The 14498-nt window shown below is 36.8% G+C and overlaps 1 protein-coding gene across 1 annotated transcript; it reads right to left on the bottom strand.

The window, feature by feature from the left end:
• Positions 1-1511: 1511 nt before the first annotated feature.
• Positions 1512-13864, bottom strand: LOC111875275 (putative ATPase N2B). The gene is made up of 8 exons (XM_023871383.2): positions 13759-13864; positions 13196-13654; positions 11610-11795; positions 8700-8941; positions 7183-7354; positions 5786-5926; positions 4839-4958; positions 1512-4711 (listed from the first exon to the last, which is right to left on the bottom strand). The coding sequence occupies exons 2-8, from the start codon at positions 13622-13624 to the stop codon at positions 4589-4591; spliced, it is 1413 nt and encodes a 470-aa protein (XP_023727151.1). The 5' UTR covers positions 13625-13654; positions 13759-13864; the 3' UTR covers positions 1512-4588.
• Positions 13865-14498: the final 634 nt, after the last annotated feature.

Raw genomic sequence — 14498 nt, 5'->3', positions numbered from 1 at the left:
CAGATGCTGCAGAGAAGTCTTGCTCCTGACAGGAATTGAACCCTGGCCATCTAGCCCATATTCTGTAGCTATACTGGCTTCTATAAAGCCGTGTAGTTTAGCACAATGTCTTGGAGGAACCTCTTCTACCATGAAGATTGTGACAGTAGGTTGCTCAAAAACTTTGGGAACCACCTATCAAACTTCACAGTATTGTAACCCAGAATGCCACAGTCTTAAAGTACCTTCATTCACTGTGCACAGACAGAACTGGACAGTTCTTAAAAGACATCTTATGCAATGAATGTCCACAAAGGGTTACCAAATAATTAATACTGTATAAAAATGCTTTGGTGCACTAAATATGCATCTTTTAAACAGTGGTCCTAACTACATAAATTAGGAAATGGATAAAGGGTAAGTTTTAGATGACAGTAATTATCATTTTACATAAACAATCATCAGTGTGGACTAAAAAAATAATTCATTTTAATTTTCTTTCATATTAACAGAAAAACAGACTGCTACAAGAAAAACCACATAATCCGCCTGCAGATGACTGAAGTACAGAATCACACGTCACAATTTTAAACAAAAATATTAGAGAAATGAATGTTCACTTACTATACACAAAGAAGGAACACAAAAATATCTTATAATTTAAAACACTAATAGAGTACAGTGAACTGAAGTTTCACTAGGCACTTGAGATCTAAATCCTCAAATTTAATTTATAAGCCATATATACATTAAATGTATGAGCAACAAACTCAGTTATTTGGTGTAAGCTAATGTTAAGTACCATCACCTGACTGCACATTATCATTGTTACACAAACAATGAAAATGTAAGTAACAGACAATTATATCACGCTTTGGGAAAACCCAGTTCTTGCTTGGATACAGAGAAAGCCAATACAGGTAACAGTGGGGAAAGACCACAGGAGATGAAGGAAAGAAGGGGGAGAGGAATAAGAGAAGGGTGGGGTCATGAAAGGGACTCGGATAAAGGAATTGTGGGGATGAGGAAGCTGTCTTGCCATATAAAACAGGAACGAAGATGATACACCTCACTCACTACTTGGAGCTGAGCCCTTCTTCAGAAGCTGCCAGTTGTGCAGTTACTCAAGAACTTCCCACAATTTTATGGAACCCTAAGGTTCATTACCGTGTTCACAAGAGCCCTTCCACTGGTCCCTATTCTGAGCCAGATCAATCATGACCATATCATCCCATCCTACCTAAGATCCATTTTAATATTATCCACCAACCTACATCTAGGTCTTCATAGTGGTCTACTTCCTTCTGGTGTTCCAATCAAAAACCTATACACATTCCTCTTATCCCCATTGATTCTACATGCTCTTCCCATCTCATCCTTCTTGACTTGATCGTTCTAATTACAACTGGAGAAGAGTACAAGTTATGAAGCTCCTCATTATGCAGTTTTCTCCAACCTCCTGTCACTTCATCTCTCTTCGGTCCAAATATTCTCCTCAGCACCATGTTCTCAAACACCCTCAGTTTATGTTCCTCCCTTAATGTCAGAGACCAAGTTTCACACCCATACAGAACCACAGGCAAAATTATAGTTTTGTACATTCTAATGTTTACGATTTTAGGCAGCATACGAGAAAACAAGAGGTTCTGGACTGATAGGTAACAAGTATTACCTGAATTCAATTTGCTTTTAATTTCCCCAAGATGTTCCTCATTGTCTCTGACACCCCATATGCATACTACAAAACATATTTACATCTCAGATTTACATGTGCACATGCACACACACAAAAAATGAGAAATAAAATGGCCTATAATGTAAAACAAAACTAAAATTCTTACAAGTGCTGTAACCTGCAACTATATAGTGTAAGTACATACAATCAATTTCAAATGCTAAGTACAGTTCTCAGGGCAGTGATGAGAGACTGCAAATGAACCAAATTTACAAGAAGACCAGTAGCACAACTTTTCTCAAGTTTGGTATATATAAATAATTCTACTGTTATATTGAAGTGACACACATGTTGGGCATTTCCACTGTCTCACCTTCAGTTAATCAAAAACAGGGCATGTCCAACACACGTCAGCTTAATTAACACACCATCTAGACTTTTACACTTAACTACTGTCATATGTTCACACTGTTGTTATGGTGGGACTCCAAAAGTTAAACAAAAATCCTTTATACTGAGGCCACTGAAAGAAGTCCCATATATTCACAACCCACTCCTCCAGCTATCATGCTTCCTCTCCAGTATAGCTTCCCATATTCCTCCCCAGTCATTTATTCATATGAATGTTGGTAATCATAACCATGTGATAAAATTTTCTAATGACAACTTCTCTTGAGTTTGTTGACACACCAGAGGGGTTGGTGGGGGAGGGGATACAATAGGAGGCAGAAGGGAGGAATCCTTAGCCACTGTCATCCCCACCATGCACAGGACCTCTTTTCATGGCCTCAGTATAGTCTGTGATTGAGTCACATGTAGTTGCCACTTGATGCTAACTCCCATTCTGAAATTTTCACAATTCAAATGTTCATCTACAGAATATTATACAGTGTCTTGAAATGTTAGAATATGATATTTTGCTTAGAAGTGCTATTACAGCACATGAGCTGTTTTGGTGTCAATCTTACGACTGAGTTATGTCATGGCAGTTTTGTATTAGTGCCAATGAATGGCAAAGTCATTAGAGCCTATTCTTTTGTCTAATGTTATGATTATAAGTCACGAGTTGCAAGGGGGCAAAAACAAAGTATATTACAGATGTGATAAATGAGACATAATCTATCCAACTATTACAAGGTAAAGCAAAGTAAAGTTGTCCCTGCGCTTGATTAATTAAGCGCCACACCATGAAGACATATGAGTGGAGGTACAGCTCCGCCACTCTTGACCTTGGCACTAAATGGAGGTGAGTGATCAACTTCACAACCCCAGGCACTGTACTCCTGGCGAAACAGCCCACAGTACCCACTGGACAGAGGGCTGGGTGGAGCCCAGAGCCAGTCTGGACACTGTGGAGAAGAGAAAAATATCTTGCCCCTGCTGAGAATCGAACCCTGCCCATCCAGCCATTAGCCTGTCACAGTACCAACTGGGCCTTCCTGGCTGCCCATCCAACTGGTACAAGGTAACTTCAGGTAATGACAACCAAAGCAAGAAGATGATCTTTGCACTCCTTTGTGCCTTACACAGAACACAGCGACAACTTAACTTTTACCTTACACTCTTCATTACACGTGTGTCAGCAAGTGGGCTCAAGCAATAACACTACTAGCTTGTGTTTGGAGATACCTGGTACAAATCTCATATGGGATACTGGCTATTCTGACTAGTTTCCTCAGTGCATCCAACCAGATTCCAGGTAGCATTTCAAATTATGGTATAACCACTTCCTTCCATATTACACTATACAGTTTGAACTACTGACAGAATTAAATAAACCATAAATAAATAAATAACTTAATACACCTTAGACACAATGGACAAAGTAGATTCATGACTGTGATCAGACCTACAATCTTGCCAACAGTCAATTTTTTAAACTTCAAAACATGTTTTGTACATGTGTTACTGTGTGCTGGAATCACACTTTAAGGACAGCGAAATCTAACAAACTAGTGCAGTGTAGCAATGGCCTCATTCTTTGTGAGTGAGTCTCAGTCACATATACAGGACATGGCCAGAATATCCGTGTATTGATATTTGTACACAGTTCTTTCAATACAATTTCTCAAATGTTTTCACAGTTCAGACTCTTAAGGGGCTATACAAATTACAGACTCAAAACAATAAGCAGCGAATTTCTGCTGAGTACAGTTTGTAAGTTCCTGCCTTGGCACAGACTGTACACTAAGTACAAGCAAAACTACCTGTTCTTTGACTAGGATATTGTTTCTCTTCTTCTGATTTCCACAATAGAGCAACTACAATTTTTATAGGAATAAAATATAACTTCATGTAACTAAAATTCTGGTGCTCTATATCACATCTGTAGCAGGAAGCAGGAAAGTTACACACTGAATGTACTCAAATGGAAGTGAGATTCATCTCACGTTATTAAGAAATAAAATTGCACAATGGACATATCAGTAGTCTGAAACTTGTCCCACTCAAGTCAGTACTACAACAACAAAAATTAAGCCTTAATCTTAAGTAAAAAGTGGCGACGGCAGCGAGGCTGATGTATGAGGAATGCATTAAGTACGAATACACTGACAGAATATTCTGTCATTAAAAGAAGTGGGTAACACAACACAATTAAAAGGCCTGAAGAAGACTAAGAGCCTGTATGGATTCTAATTATAGTGACACATGAAATAAAGCTCTGAAGAAAGTGCCATGGCTCAGGCAGTTAGGCACTTCCTTCTCAATCCCAGTTCAGGGCACGTTCTCTAGACACATACACACATCTAAGTAGACGGGCAAAAAGAAATCTTTGCTAAGCCGATGGGCTGTCATTATATAAAGTCTGGAAACCGCTGCATTACATTTGGCAATGCTACAGTTGTACATATGCCCAGGACATTCACATCATTGCCACTGTTACACTGTTATGTACATATACTACATTTGATTTAAGATTATTCTAACCCTAATTTACCTGTAACTTTCCCACTGCTCCCAGTATTCAGAAGTTTGCATTTCTGAAAGTCGTGAAACAGTTCGATCAAAAGCAAAAATTTCTTCATCTCCAGTGAAAATACTAGCAGAAGCATTTTCCTGTAACACAAACGAATGAAGATTGAGTTCCAAAGAAGGTTCTGAATATGACACTGAAAGTAAAACACCCAAGAAGTCTTCAAGGAGTTAAAACTGAGTAACTGGCGCGTCATAACAATATTCTTACGGAGCCATGCTGAATGTTCAGATCATCCATCAGCTTACGGTCCTCATCTGTGAAATCTTCTTGTTGCTTACTCAAGAAGAGCTGACTGTGAGGAAGAGCAGATGATATCACAACTCTCACCTGAAACGAGATATTGGGTCTGCAGTTCTCTGTTAAACAATTTCAGTTTGGAAACCACTCATCATGCCAACAGACAGCTTTCCAATGTATCACTGCAAAAATCTCAGAGGTCAAGTCATATCACTCATCAAGCCTGGCACTTGCATTACAAGAGTTTGTTCAGGTGCCATATTGTTATTTTCCATTTCCCCAAAAGAAAAGTACCTTAACTATTTTAGTACAAGTGAAGCAGAATACAAGTTGTGCCTAAATGTTCCCACATATACCAAAATAAGAACAACAAGTGATGTGTTTTGTGGTCTGTGTAAACTGTACTGGAGACATGGATGGTGGGCACAAGAGCCTTCAGGGCTGCCTACGCTTCCTAATTACCCCCTGGCATATGACAACAAACTCAAAACACTGTTCACCAACGCAGGATATCAGCAGTCATAATTATGAACATCTATGTGAACAGCACTGCTAGAGGACTGGAGGGGGAGCCATAATGGCTTGCAGGAGAAACAGAGACAGTCTTTCTGTGGCCCGAGTACACTGAAATGACACTGAAGGACGCTGACACCTGTATGAACATGACGAAAGTTTACCAACAGGTGAAAACTTCTGGAGGAGTGTGAATCAGTGTCCCTGATAATGGGGGTTCAGAAATAAAATCAATCATGGCAAAAAGCATGCAATGATAGCTGAAGGCCAAACCAAAAGCAATTTATTCTGATACGATCAGTAAGCTTGTCAACAGTTGGACAAAATCCACTGATGGACTGAGTGTATGCACATAAACAAGTTCTAGCTAATTAGTGCATGACTATGTCAAAACTTGTGCCTACCTTGTTATCATACAACGTATCGATAAGAGTGATGAACCGCCGAGCCTGTGACTTTATCTGCAGACTCATCTGGGGCACATCTCGGATGAGAATGGTATGAAAAGCCTGAGACAGCTGGAGATAGTCACCAGCTCCAAGAGGCTGCAAAATCAAGTTTCAGACCCCTCATTAGTTACCTTGATCTTCTCTCACTGTTACATTGTTATATACATTCAGCATGTACTCGTATGTTAGCAGATAATTATGAATAGCAACAGAAGGGTAAGTTTCAGTCAGGGTTACAATGCCCATCTTTACTGATATTTTCTCTAGTTAGCAACATCATTTACTGCATACTGCTATTTCATCTTTTCTTTTTCACCCTTATGGGTTACGTCACAACACCATCAGTAACTAGACTATACACACAGTGTCCAATGGAGGATGATAGATGAGTGATGAATTGAAACAGGAATGGGAACAAAGCAATCATGGTCCAATCAAGGCACAATCCAGTATTTGTATGGTGGGACTGAGCAGAAACATGAAGAGTTTCTGTCGAGCCAGCCAGTGTCCCTGCTGAGATTTGAACAAAGCACCGTCTGAATACAAGTTAAAGAGTACTATTGCTACTGACGTTAGTGTTTCTTGCAGAAGAAATGAAGGTCACATATCTTCTAAATGGAGAGCTATAAAAACCTATTTTGTCACATGAAATTAAAAAGGAACATATGATATATATTTTTTGCTAGATTTCATGTATGCCAATTCAAAAAGAGTTTTTAGTAAACACTGTACTTCTTAACGTGTCCAAATTTTATGTAATGTACCAAACTTTGTATGTAATTAACTGCATTTGAAAAAACTATTAACAGTTTCTTGAGGGATGTGGTGCCATGTACTGTGGCACATATTTGGGAGGAATCTATTGCATCACTCTTCTACCCTGAAAATGGAGGCCCCGAATTTCTCCAAAATATTGGTGCCTATCACTTTACATAGTGTCATATCCCAGAAGACTGCAATCTTAATACTCACTGCTGTGTGAACCTCATAGCTGTTAGGAGTTTTACGTAACTTCAAAGTAAAATGGAGGATATACTGCACAGATATAAATCAGAATTAAATCTTGTTGGATCTGAGGTTCTCACGGCAGTGACCATCAGAAATATTATCCCTGTGTTGTGGCACTGTACAGTCTCTACCACACTGCACAGCCTCACATCCCACAAGAGAGACAGTAACGATCAAAACGAAATTTTCCCAACATCGATTTAGGGCACAGAGGGATTGACATTATATTTTGATTTGAAAACTTTCCTTCAGTGAGACTTCAATGACAATTAAAAGGCTGAAGCAGTTTTATTAAAAAAAATACAAAGCATTATGTATTGGTTATTTTACAATGTTTAACTCACTCTGTCACATAACTCAGAGAAAGTACAGTCTAGAACCTGCCCACATGTCTTCTTAAAAGTGACATCACGTCCCTTTATACTGATTGTCCGAGGTCGGATTATGTCATTCTCAAAAGAACATAAGTACTTAAAGACTTTATCCATCTCTTGGTCAGTATCACACTCTCCTTTCCTGCAATATCAAGAAATTCATATTAATACACATTACTTGAGTTTCACAGTCATCACATGGGGCACGAATCAAACTGAACTGCAACTGAGAAGCAGAACTTATATTTCTATCACTTGAGCACCTGGACTATACTGATCGCTTATCAAAAAGTGGAGTAAATTGAAATGTTTGTGAAATATACTTTTAAAAGAACCAGTGTTTCAATGAATTCAGATCCCGGCTATAACAATTATTAAACCGACATTGTATTAAAGATCACTGTCTTCAGGCATGTGACTTGCATCGTTTGGCACAAGTTCACTCATGTTCCAGAGGAATGAACTGCAGGACTGGTTGTCTGCTTCGTTTGCTCTTCAAACCTAAGGATACATACAGATTATTTCTCCCATATGCTGAACTTCTAACCCAGAAGATAGTGCTCTTCAGAGCTATTCTGTATGTATGTACTACCTAGGAATCTTATGAACCAGATATCATTCTAATGAATACCACAGCAGGTCCAGCAATGAGCCCTCCCATTCACCAAAACAACATTTTTCTATTCTGCAGAACTACAGCGAGTTCTGAAAAACATATGAATACCAGAACAAGAACAGTTTATATGCCGCATGATCAACGTGAAGAACATCACAGACACACAGACATATGAAACAAAAAAATGGGGAACAAACACATAAAGAAACCATGAGTAAACAAAAATCAGAATAATTATTTCTCCCATTTACTGGATTTATTGTTATTCATCATCAAAATCATGATTAAATAAGTAAGTAAATAAATTGAATCTGATTAGCAGTGGAGCACATGACTTCGCTGGATTTTTAAGAATAATTCTACTGCTGTGTAGGGAAATAACTGCCTTTACTCTGAGAATCACGTGACATGTAAGTGCACTGTGTGGATGAAATGTTTCTTCACTGACAGAGAATCATCCCTGAGGGTACATCATACTCTGACTAGAGAGCCTTACAGAAGACAAGGCCTACTCATTCAACAAGATCTCCAATATGGGAATGCTCGGCCATATCATACATTCAAAATAAACTCTAGCAACCCTCCATATCACTATTTGATGATGATGTATCCCTAAAGAGGTTTCGAGATATAGCATGGCAACCATTGCATTTTAAAGAGTATAGAACTTCTTTTCTGGACACTAAAATTACTATTTTCATAATGCCATTAATGATTAATATAAAAACATAGATCTGTGAAACAAGGAAACATTTTCTTGAGCTACAGTGGCCTCTAAAGAGCATCATATTAGGGGTTATGCTTAATCTTCTTTATATGTAGAAGTAACACTAATAAAATAAATAAATGAACCCTCAAGAAATAAACTTACACAAAGTAATTTCGGTCTTTACCAGGAACAGATTTCAGTCTATAATCGATTCCAGAGTCAAGACAGGCCACTTCACAGTGTTCTTTCAGTACACGGATAAATGGAACAAAATTTGAGCGCTGAAGTCCATTTTTGTAGAGATTATCTGGTGCTCTGTTACTTGTTGCCACAACAACAACTCCATTGCGTAAAAGTTCCGTAAACAAACGCTTCAGTATCATAGCATCCCCTATATCAGTGACCTATGGAAAGAAACACGAATGTTATAGAACACATCACAATTGCAGCTATAGCGAGAGCACTCCCAGCATCTGCCGTAACCTCAGTTATGCATTTAAGCTGCAGGATTATCAGTTTTGCTGGTGGTCTGGAACTCAGAAAATCCAACCTCAAGGGAGGAGCACTCAACACTTCTGCATCGCAGCTGTGCTCAAAAAGAACGCACTGCAGCATCAAATACAATTATGATTTAAACTTATAATTCAAATTTTAGAGTTACATAACATTTTCACAGAGCATTGTCAACTTTAATTTCATTTCATTTCATTTATTCACCTTCCATAAATCCTGTCAAGAATACGTTCACATGCGGATGTGGATATCGTCCTAGTTAGTCACAACTAAGAATTACAGTTGTCATCCAATAGCAAACACATATGTAACACATTTGTAATACAGTACGGATAAACGTATACAATATAATAAATAAGTTAATTTTAGTAGTAAAAGTAATGGCAAACCTTATACAATTTGTACAGTTTTATACAAGTCTATTAATTAAAAAATTCAACAGTTTAAACACAATGGCATTAATGAGTACTGTACAACATACACATACATTAATAGTATAATAAATTTAAATAAAGACTAGTATACAGTGACATAAAAATTGTGGATATCTAAAATAAGTAACTAAAAACTAGAACACAGACTGACAGTCTTGTCTTCTTTAAATGGTAAAGTAAGACAGTTTCTCGGATCTTAAAAGGATTTATAACTAAAATATTCCTGTAATGAATAAAAAGAATGTAAATATAGAAATTGTTTTAATTGTACCTCAAAACTCAGTGTCACTCGATTTTTCCTTAATATGTCGTGGTAGATTATTATAGACCTTTGTTCCTAAACAGGAAATTCCCTTTTGGTATTTACTCAAATTTACAGGAGGTTGATGTAGATTATTTTGCTGTCTAGTATTTTTTCTATGAATCTGTTTCTGTTTTTCATCACAAACAGCATAAGAGATAGTATTTACTGAGATGCCAGAGGCAAGATTTCTAATCCTCTAAATAAGTTCCTGCACGAATCCCTCCTTCTGCGTCCCAACATAATTCTAATTATATTTTTTGCATTCTAAAAATTTTTATACTTTGGGGTGAGTTACCCCAAAAGGGTAAACCACAATTTATAATAGAATTAAAATAAGAGTGATAAACCATTTTTAAGGTATTTATGGATGTGTATGGTTTAAGCGATCTTATTATGTAGCAGACTGCACTTAGTTTTCAACTAATATATTCAGTGTGGTATTTCCAGCTCATTGTATCATCAATGAATATTCCAAGAAATGTAATACTGGATACAGTTGCAATTTGCTTTTTATCATACACAATTTTTATTTCAGCTTTAGGATTACTGTTTCTAGCTGTAAACTGAATGTAGTGGGTTTTGTTAAAATTTATAGAAAGTTGGTTTACTTTGAACCATTCATCTATACTGTGAAAAGCAGTGTTTATATTTACACAGAGATCATCACAGTTTGAACTTTTAACTAACAAACTAGTGTCATCTGCAAATAATATAGGTACAGTTTTATCATTTACAGTTTTGAGTAAATCGTTTAAATAAATGAGAAATAACAATGGGCCTAGAATCGAACCCTGCAGGACACCATGTTTAATTTTGCCCCATGTCAAAAATTCATTGAGATTAAGATTTATATTTGTAATTAAAACCCTCTGATATCTATTTCTGAAATACGATTCAAGCCATAGTTTAGCTTTACCTTTTATCCCATAAAACTCCAATTTCAACAACAGAACCTCATGATTAACACAGTCGTAGGCCTTTTCGGGGCCACAAAAAATGCCTCCTATTAAGTTTTTGCTGTTTAAGGTCATGTAGATTTCATTCACTAACTTGTATAAAGCCTCATCTGTTGAAGATTTTGTTCTAAAACCAAACTGTTCTTCCACTAAAATGTTATTGTTATTTAAGTGCTCAATCAATTGAATGCTCATAGCTTTTTCTAATACCTTAGAGAATGAAGTTAAAAGTGATATAGGCCTATAATTGGAAATGTTTGATTTATCACCTTTTCTAAACAGCGGTCTTATTTCTGAATATTTTAAACAATCTCGGAAAATTCCTTGTGATAATGAATTACTGATTTTGGGAGTCAAAGGTGAGCAAGTGAAAAAAGAACTCATTCTTAATACTTTAGTGGATATTTCATCATATCCATAAGAGTTTCTTGATTTGAGAGATTTAATTATATGTTCAACTTCCTTAGTTGATAAAGATTTAAGTTTAATATGTGGAAAGAGATTTATAAGAGTTTTCATTAAATACTGAATGGGAGTAATGTCTGGAAGATAACTAATATTAGTATTCTTTTGTTTATTTTTGCATTTTTATTTTCAGCTACAGATAAAAAGTAATTGTTAAAGGTTTCCGCAATTACTTCCTTTTCTCTAATTCAATTTCCATCCACCTTTACTGTGCATATTTTTTCATTAATTGGCCCCTTATTAGTTTCTAATTTTACTATATCCCATATGGTTTTATTTTTATTTTTCGAATTTTGAATTTTGTTATCATATTTTAGTTTTTTAGCTTCCTTAATGACCTTAGATAAAATTTTACAGTATTCAGCTGCAAGAAGTAAGCCAGCAATGAGCCATTACTTGCCTGGAATTCATCAAAGCAAATCAGCCATGACCTGTCACTGATTAATCTTGCAACAGGAGGAATGGGGTCAAAAGGCTGTGGCTTTGTGCTCTCATAGTCCCTTACAACAGTCTTCTTCACTTCATGAATCCGGGAATGAACATCTAGCATGAATGAATGAAAGTGAACACGGCATTTTCCTTCAACCTTTAATAACAGAAAAAGAACAAAGTTCGCAGAACATAAGTCACACATTACCATTTATCAATAATGCCCTTTAAAGTTTATGAAAAAATAAAATAAAAAGTGCATGCATTGAAAACAAATGATGTATACTTGTGGCTAACTAACCAATGCTGAAAGTGGTCCAACCACCTTTACGATAGCACTTAAACAGGTCCAGAGCATAGGTAAAAATTCTTGTTATGTAACTCTGAACCAGATCAGTTAAAAGCCAAAATCACTGAAACATGAAACAGAATCAAACCATTTTGATCCTGTAAAAATTAATGAAATTAAAGTACACAGTTATGCATATATGATACAGGATGCAAGGTAGAATTGCACTCTGCTTCAAAATGTGAATCCCATGACCAAAAACAAAGTCCATGCTAGTTTAAAACAGATCAGCTACAAAGTGACACAGAAATCTCCTGGGTTGTAATGCCATGCAGTCTGGAGACAGCCCAACATTATAAGGAAACTACTGCCTTCATCTCCAAGGTCAAAGTGCGAGTCAAGCAAGAAACCAGAAGCAGCCAGCAGACTAAGGCTTTTCCTGGACTACAAGGTGTTACAACCCAAAAGACCATACTCTTCACAGTCACCTCTGTGAGAACCTCAAATCCAACATCTTACAAGATTGGCACACTTTGGTGTCTTCCGCCGTAAGTGTGCAGCCAAACTGGGGACCGAATAAAAGCAGGTAGGGCATTCAGGCCATTATATGATACAATTCTATGCTTCTTTAATCTGTACCTCAAAATTATAAACATGAAGGCAGCCTTGTAAGGATTATGTGCAGCAGTTTCTTTACGGGTCCTCTGAGGTGGTACCATTACTACCATTATTTAAATATACATGAGCTGTGGTACTCAAAAATATCAAAACAAAAGTTCTTTTGCATATCAAAATTTTAATTTTATATTTTAAAAAGAGGCCAGAACCACAAATAAAGGATGCAAGACACTGTGCTCCACTGACTTAGTTTGAAGTTCTCTGCTTTGGTGTTTCTTTTCTTAGTTTAAAAATATGATCACCCACCATGCACAAAAATTCAAACCACAGCTTTAAAAAATGTCACTGAACATCTTTAATTCTCTGCAACCACAAAAACTAAATGTTACAGAAAACTCATTATGCTTAAGAAAGTGTTAAACAATAATCTTTATTACCTTCATCCCAGGCATGCCCAGTTTGCAGCATATTGTATAAACAAGACAACTAACAGGCTGACAAAATTATTTCAAATGCTACAATGGTACACAATACCCAAGGAAATATACTGTGACAAAACATTGCCATGAATTCAATCCTGACCTCCCTTTGCAGCTTTCAATACACTCAGACTTTGTCACTGCTGACTAAACTAAAACAAATCAATGTACCTGGCAACAACTGTAGAATAAATCCATAAGCATTGTTTTTCCGCCACCAACAGCACCATAAATATAAAGTCCTTGGGGAGCTTTGGTTCTTTTTTGGAAAAATTTACTTAACAATCCATTTACTGGTGGTGTATATCCTTGAATATTTTCATAAAGGCGCTGCAAACAGTCAGCGATTCGTCTTTGGTAATCATCATGCATTAATTCACCGCTATCAATCTTTTCTTGAAGTACTGCAAGAGGGCCCGAAATTTGACTAGAAGATTTCTGAACATCGTCAACACATTTAACCTTCACGGTATGCTGGTGAGCTTCGCAGCTCACTCTCAAACAAGATGACGCTAATTTACTGCTTAACAGTAAGATTTTGTTGAAATGTTGTACATTTCCACTGCGGAAATATAATATTGCACCTGAGGGTCGTGCCATTATCAAGTACGTAGTTGTAGTTCTTGGCACCTAAAATTTGTAATAAAAATGAATTAAAATATTAAAGACGGTTATATTTTAGGCCGTATAATAAAATGAATAATCAAAATTATAATATTACAACTTCACCTTACCTTTGATATGTTCTAATGTATGAAATTCAATACTTCCCTATGTCTGTCGATGTTACATAATTTTTCTACCTTCACTGCGCCCGGGGTGCGGAATCTGTGTCAAGGCCATCGCAGGACCATTCGCAATATAATTTATCGCATCTTAGTATTCGTCTGGTATCAGCTGATTGCAGGTAGGTTCGAGCGGTAAATTTAAACGTGTTTTCCGTTTTTTAGGAGACGAGCTACACTTACCTCACTATTTTAACCACACCTGCCTCCTGTACTGTATTTTATATTGAGTACTGTGGGAGCCTATGTGAAATAGCATTCCTCAGTCATATACAGATGTACTACAGAACCGACCTGAAGACTGCTTTAGAACAATGCGCAATTTCCATAATCACTTGATAAACCAACACAGTTGTCATAAGATTACGAAAGATGACGTAAATATACAAAACAAAAATGTCTGGGTCAAAACAATCTTCAAACAAAATTAATATTTGAGGTTTTCATGCCAAATAGGTGTCCACACAGATCATGTGGCTAGACTATCATGAAGTTGCAGTCTAATTTCTGGCACAGGGCAAGAGCTTTTTGTCTTCTAAACAGCCAGGCTCTGGGGGTTAACCATCCCTGTGTTCAGTGCATATAAGGAGGAAAGCAGCTAGGGACAAGAATGCGTGGAGATATGCCTCCATGCCCCCATACCTTGTAATGGGATGATGCATAACTAATTACATATTAATATTTTAGGA

This window comes from Cryptotermes secundus, unplaced genomic scaffold, assembly GCF_002891405.2.
Source record: "Cryptotermes secundus unplaced genomic scaffold, Csec_1.0 scaffold526, whole genome shotgun sequence".
NCBI lineage: Eukaryota > Metazoa > Arthropoda > Insecta > Blattodea > Kalotermitidae > Cryptotermes > Cryptotermes secundus.
The sequence above is the reverse complement of the archived record's forward strand: the minus strand, read 5'-3'. Positions and strand labels throughout refer to the sequence as shown.

Excerpts from the sequence above, each read along its gene's own strand:
- LOC111875275 (XM_023871383.2), bottom strand. The coding sequence starts at position 13,624 with ATGGCACGACCCTCAGGTGCAATATTATATTTCCGCAGTGGAAATGTA. Across the intron at positions 7,355-8,699 it reads AAAGACCGAAATTACTTTGT|GAAAGGAGAGTGTGATACTG; the intron begins GTAAGTTTATTT and ends TTGATATTGCAG. Across the intron at positions 5,927-7,182 it reads TCTCTGAGTTATGTGACAGA|CCTCTTGGAGCTGGTGACTA; the intron begins GTGAGTTAAACA and ends TTGATTTTGCAG.